Below are 6,000 nucleotides of genomic sequence, written 5' to 3' on the forward strand. Positions count from 1 at the left end.
GGCAGTTACTTACCTAGCAGTAGAAGAGATGTCAGCTCTTGCAGAAGGCACCTCATCTTTGTAAGAGAGTGAAGATGAAGGGGCAGCTCTTGTTCTCTTCCTCCCTCACCTATTCTTTTATCTTCAGCTACCAGACAGACACCAATTGGCTTGTATTTCCAGAAAAATATTTTGTTGGGAGTGAAAGTACAAAGTAGAGGGGAAGAAGGGAAAAATAAGTGAGGGAAAGGCTTCGTGGGCAGCCTGAAAACGTCCTCAAATGATGAATAATCTTCCCAAATTGATGCTACTGCCTTTCCAGATCCTGACACACTCTGTGTCTCAGTGTCCACTTTGATTTTTTCCAGGTCCAGTTTCAACAGTGGCTGTGTATCCTTTCCTTTTAGATTAGTGCTCCAGGGAAGAGGAGGAAAAGAGTAAGAGGAATCCTTTCATCTGCTCCGTCTGGTAATGCCAGATCCTCCTCCCAGCGAAAATGTGCCTCCCAGAACAGTTCCCAAGAGTCAGTTACCGGCCCCGCAGCTGAAGAGATAATGGGAGTTCAAAACCCCTGGCGCCCAAGCTTGGCTGCTACATGACAAGAGCGCGTCAGAGTCGGTGTCTTTGCTTCTCCAGCGGTTTCCTTCCTTGGGAAGGGATGAGCGTGAGCTGTGTCCCGATCTCCTCCACCCGCCAGCGGGGCTGGGCTCGGCTCTGCCTAACAGTGCGCGGCTTCTGGCGGTGCAACCCGGGCCGGGATCCTACCCTCCGCCGCTGCTCCCGCTCCGCCTGGGCTCGGCTCCTAGCTCAGCTCATCTCCCGGGAGCGGGCAGCTCCTTCCAGCTCCCCCTGCGAGCGAAGTTAGCAAGGCGTGAGAGGCGGCCTTCCGCGCCCCCCAGCCCAGCGGCGGTCGGACGCGGAGGGCAGCGCTGCGGGGAACCGAGCCCCGGGGCTGGGCAGCCGCGAGCCCAGCCCGCTATTGTCTCACCTTCGCGGCTGTTCGGGTCTCCGGCGGGGCTCATGCACCAGGAGACGGGGCGCTCCGAGGGGCGCCCCCTGGCTAAGGGGCGGGGTGGGGGAGAGCAGCAGCAGCAGCAGCAGCCGCCAGCCCCTGCCGGCTCCGCTGCCCCGGAGCGGGCTGCGGCAACGGGCGAGCCGGGCGGCCCGTCTCCCCGCGGAGGAGGGTCCGGGCGAGCGCTCCCCGTGCCCTGGCAGAGCCCGCAGCCGGGCACCGCCACACACACTCACGGCGCCTCCAGGTGTCCGGGCTCCCTCCGCACGTCGGTCCCAGGAGCCCCGGCTCCCCGGCCCGCCCACGCTGGTCCCCGCGGGCGCTGCTCCACCCCCGGGAGAGGTGGGGCCGCCGGGTCACCTACCTGCCCTGCAGCCGGCACCGCCTGGCTTCCCTTCTCCGCTCGCAAAGCCCGGGGGAGGCGGGCGCTTCCTCTGCGCCGGGAAACTCCTCCCTCCGCTCCACCCTCTGCCCCCTGGGCCTCCCGCTCCCCTCCGCCCTGCCCCGCCTAGTCCCTCCCCTCGCTTCCTCACCTCTAGCACCGGCAACCCGGCCGCCAGGGGCCACGCCTGGTCTCGGCCGGCTCTCCGGGAAGCAGGCGGGGCTGGGCTTCCTCCCCCCTCCAGTAGGGAGGGAGGAAAGGGGGGTGCAAAGGGGTTGAGATAAGCTGGACGCACCCGCAGCTGCTTTTTGAACCGGGAGCCGGCTCATATTACGGCCGGGCTGAGATACTCTGGTTCGTGCTCCTAAGGCTCTGGATCAGTGGTTCTCAAACTTCTGTAGGCGTGACCCCTTTCACATGAAAAGAACAGGAGGACTTGTGGCACCTTAGCGACTAACACATTTATTTGAGCATCATCTTTCGTGAGCTACAGCTCACTTCATCGGATCTGTAGCTCACAAAAGCTTATGCTCAAATAAATGTGTTAGTCTCTAAGGTGCCACAAGTCCTCCTGTTCTTTTTGCGAATACAGACTAACATGGCTGCTACTCTGAACCTTTTCAGATAGCAAGCCTCTGCGTGTGACCCCCCTCATAAATTAAAACCACTTTTTTATATATTTAATACCATTATAAATGCTGGAGACAAAGTAGGGTTTAGGGTGGAGGCTGACAGCTCCTGACCACCCCTCCATGTAATAACCTTGCAACCCCTGAGCGGTCCCAACCCCCAGTTTGAGAACCCCTCCTGCAGCTAGAGAAGCTTCCCCCTCCTAAGGTTCCTTCAAATCCTTACTGCTTATTCGTTACTCATGCAAGTAGAGGTGCAGGAACAGTTTGTATAATGGGGGTGCTCAGAGCCATTGAACTAAACTGTAAACCCTGTATACGATGGAAATCACTTCAAGTCGGGGGGTGCAGCAGCACCTATCCATGCAGTGGTGGTTGTACGTACAATCAGGGCTGCCACTTCTTGTCTTTCTGGGATAAAAGCAGGCCTTCCTCCGGCCCCTGTGATATTTATTGTTGTGGCACCACATTGTTGCATAACTTCACCCATGACTAGGGCCCTGCCAAATTCACACTCCATTTTGGTCAATTTTAAAAAAGGTAAAATTCATGATTTGAGCTATTTAAATCTGATATTTCATGGTGGTGTAACTGTAGGGATCCTGACTCAAAAAGGAGTTGGGGGGGCACAAGGTTATTGTAGGGGGGTTGCGGTACTGCTACCCTTATGTCTATGCTGCTGCTGGTGGCAACGCTGCCTTCAGAGCTGGGTGGCTGGAGAGCAGCAGCTGCTGGCCAGGAGCCCCGGTCTGAAGTACAGCCACCGCCAGCAGCAGTGCAGAAGTAAGGATGCAGGGTATAGTATTGCCACCCTTACTTCTGCGCTGCTGCCTTCAGAGCAGCTGCCGCTCTCCAGCCTCCCAGCTCTGAAGGCAGCACAGAAGTAAGGGTGGCAATACCCTAAAATAACCTTGCAGTTATGGGCAGCGGGTGAACCTCCGCTTTGGGGAGGCTAGCCTGCTGGCCACACCCCTTCCACCCAAGGCCAAACCATGTCGGAGCCCTGAACCCACCCACCCATAACAGGAGAAGCCCTGAAGGCCCTCCTGTGACTGGAGGCGCCCTGGCCTGCCCACCCCAGCCATGACAGCCTGCCCCACCCTGAGTGCTGGGCTGAGCCGCCAGCCGCCCCCCCACGCCTGGCCAGCCGCGTCCGGCCAGCTGCGGGCCAGTCCTCTCACTCCCCCTCCAGATCCTCCCACCCACTGCTGGCTCACTACGTTCCCTCCTCGCTCCCCCACCCCTGAGGCGCAGGGACGTGGTGAGCAGCAACAGGCAGACTGCAGCAGCAGGCAGTGGGGGCCTCGGGGAAGGGGCCGGGCCACTGTGGCCCAGGTGTCTGGTGGCGGGTCCGTGGCAGCTGCGCCAGGGAATGGTTAGCCTTCCCTGGCCTGTTATACCTGCCACCCATACTTGCGACCCCCTTCCCCCCCCCCCACGCCCCCGCAACCACCTTTTGGGTCAGGACTGGGTATCTGGCTGCTGAATCTTGCCCATATGCTCAGGGTTCAGCTGATCGCCATATTTGGGGTCGGGAAGGAATTTTCTCCAGGGCAGATTGGAAGAGGCCCTGGGGGTTTTTTGCCTTGCTCTGTAGCATGGGGCACGGGTCACTTGCTGGAGGATTCTCTGCACCTTGAAGTCTTTAAACCATGATTTGAGGACTTAATAGCTCAGACATAGGTGAGAGGTTTATTGCAGGAGTGGGTGGGTGAGATTCTGTGGACTGCGTTGTGCAGGAGGTCAGACTAGATGATCATAATGGTCCCTTATGACCTTAGTATCTATGACCCACAATTTGAGAAAGGCTGGTCTCCCCCATGACATCTGTATAGTATAGCGTAAAAGCACACAAAAGACCAGACTTCATGGGGGGAATCCAAATTTCATGGTCTGTGACGTGTTTTTCATGGCCATGAATTTGGTAGGGCCCTACCCATGAGTATCTTCACTGGACACTGTGGGGCTACTCATAAGTCAAGTTATGCACCTATTTAAGTGTCTGTAGGATCAGGTCTTGTACCCCAAAATGCTTCAAAGAGTTACAAATAAACAGCAAAGAAAATTAGGAAATAGAGATAAGGGAGAAAAATACATTTCAGGCTAAAATTGGAAAGAGATAAAGACTCAAGAGTCCAGAGCTTTGTCTAGAAGACCATGCTGCTATGGAACTTGAGATAGGTTTGGGAGTATTCTTATTATGTACAGGTACCATATTAGTATACCCCATATGAAGTCTAAAGGAGCATAAAATAGTATGCACTGCAAAATACCAGAGATTCACCGAGCTTTCACATCCTCCTTTTCTTAAAGCTCTTCCAAGGTATTGCATTAATGCATAGTAACAATAATATACATAAAGGGACCATGCAAATGACATTATAGCATTATAAAATTAATCCTATTTTAGTCAAATTAGAATATAATAAACACTGTGTGCTAAAGACTCTTAATGGGAACCTATGTTTCAAAAGCTTCATCATCTCCGTGCTTGGTTCTCCTCTTTGACCCCAATAATAAAAATAGCTTCATGTTTGTCATAAATATAAAGGGAAGGGTAAACCCCTTTGAAATCCCTCCTGGCCAGGGGAAAGCTCCTCTCACCTGTAAAAGGTTAAGAAGCTAAAGGTAACCTCGCTGGCACCTGACCAAAATGACCAATGAGGAGACAAGATACTTTCAAAAGCTGGGAGGAGGGAGAGGAACAAAGAGTCTGTCTCTCTCTGTGTGCTGCTCTTGCCAGGGACAGAACAGGAATGGAGTCTTAGAACTTTTAGTAAGTAATCTAGCTAGGTATGTGTGAGATTATGATTTCTTTAAATGGCTGAGAAAAGAACTGTGCTGAATAGAATAACTATTTCTGTCTGTGTATCTTTTTTGTAACTTAAGGTTTTGCCTAGAGGGGTTCTCTATGTTTTTGAATCTAATTACCCTGTAAGATATCTACCATCCTGATTTTACAGGGGGGATTTCTTTATTTCTATTTACTTCTATTTTTTATTAAAAGTCTTCTTGTAAAAACTGAATGCTTTTTCATTGTTCTCAGATCCAAGGGTTTGGGTCTGTGGTCACCTATGCAAATTGGTGAGGCTTTTTATCCAACATTTCCCAGGAAAGGGGGGGTGCAAGTGTTGGGAGGATTGTTCATTGTTCTTAAGATCCAAGGGTCTGGGTCTGTAGTCACCTAGGCAAATTGGTGAGGCTTTTTACCAAACCTTGTCCAGGAAGTGGGGTGCAAGGTTTTGGGAAGTATTTTGGGGGGAAAGATGCGTCCAAACAGCTCTTCCCCAGTAACCAGTATTAGTTTGGTGGTGGTAGCGGCCATTCCAAGGATAACGGGTGTAATATTTTGTACCTTGGGGAAGTTTTGACCTAAGCTGGTAAAGATAAGCTTAGGGGGTTTTTTCATGCAGGTCCCCACATCTGTACCCTAGAGTTCAGAGTGGGGGAGGAACCTTGACATGGTGGCACAGTGGTGGGATTAACCTGAAATCATTTGAGATCCAGTTGAGATTTTTTGAACTAGAAATACAGATTTTAAAAAGGAAAATTTTTTTTTCTTTGGAAAGAAAGTCCAGAAAGCAGCTTTGAAACTGAAAGCAGCTTGGTTTCTCTCTGCTTTGTGGCCAAGCAGAGACAAAAGGGGATTATCTTGTGAATTGCAGGTTTTTTTTGCCTGGAGGCAGGGTACTTAACTCCTGCAGGGAAATCTTCCAATCCAGAGGTTTTTTTTTCTTTTCTTCCTAAAAGTAAATAGGGGGTGTGTGTTCTACCCATTTGCTTTTTCTTTGGGCTGGGTAAGCAGGTTTCCAAGCAGTTGGAGGTTTTTTGCTTTAATTTGGGCCCAGAGCAGAGACAAGGGAATTGTCTTTTTCTGTAGGCTGACAATCACTATCAGAGAATAGGTATTCTATTGCAGCACATCAAAATTTTACAGCCAAGTTTTGTTTGTTTATTTCTAAACCTCAGGTGTAAAGTTAGTTAAAAACAGAGAGGTT

General features: G+C 51.7%; 1 protein-coding gene across 3 annotated transcripts in view; it reads right to left on the reverse strand.

The window, feature by feature from the left end:
- The window catches only part of IGSF3 (immunoglobulin superfamily member 3), a 170,474-nt gene extending 168,878 nt beyond the window's left edge, over positions 1-1,596 (reverse strand). The window contains exons 1-2 of one of the 3 annotated variants that reach the window (XM_048869324.2): positions 1,525-1,596; positions 14-828 (exon numbers count right to left, since the gene is read on the reverse strand). In XM_048869324.2, the coding sequence (XP_048725281.2) occupies positions 14-56 (43 nt within the window). In that variant the 5' untranslated portion in view covers positions 57-828; positions 1,525-1,596. Of the gene's footprint in view, positions 1-13; positions 1,469-1,524 lie in introns of those variants that run through there. The other 2 variants (XM_048869314.2, XM_048869333.2) reach the window with 2 other exon arrangements.
- Positions 1,597-6,000: the final 4,404 nt, after the last annotated feature.

The sequence above is a fragment of the Caretta caretta genome, chromosome 1 (genome assembly GCF_965140235.1).
Source record: "Caretta caretta isolate rCarCar2 chromosome 1, rCarCar1.hap1, whole genome shotgun sequence".
In the NCBI taxonomy this organism is placed as follows: domain Eukaryota; kingdom Metazoa; phylum Chordata; order Testudines; family Cheloniidae; genus Caretta; species Caretta caretta.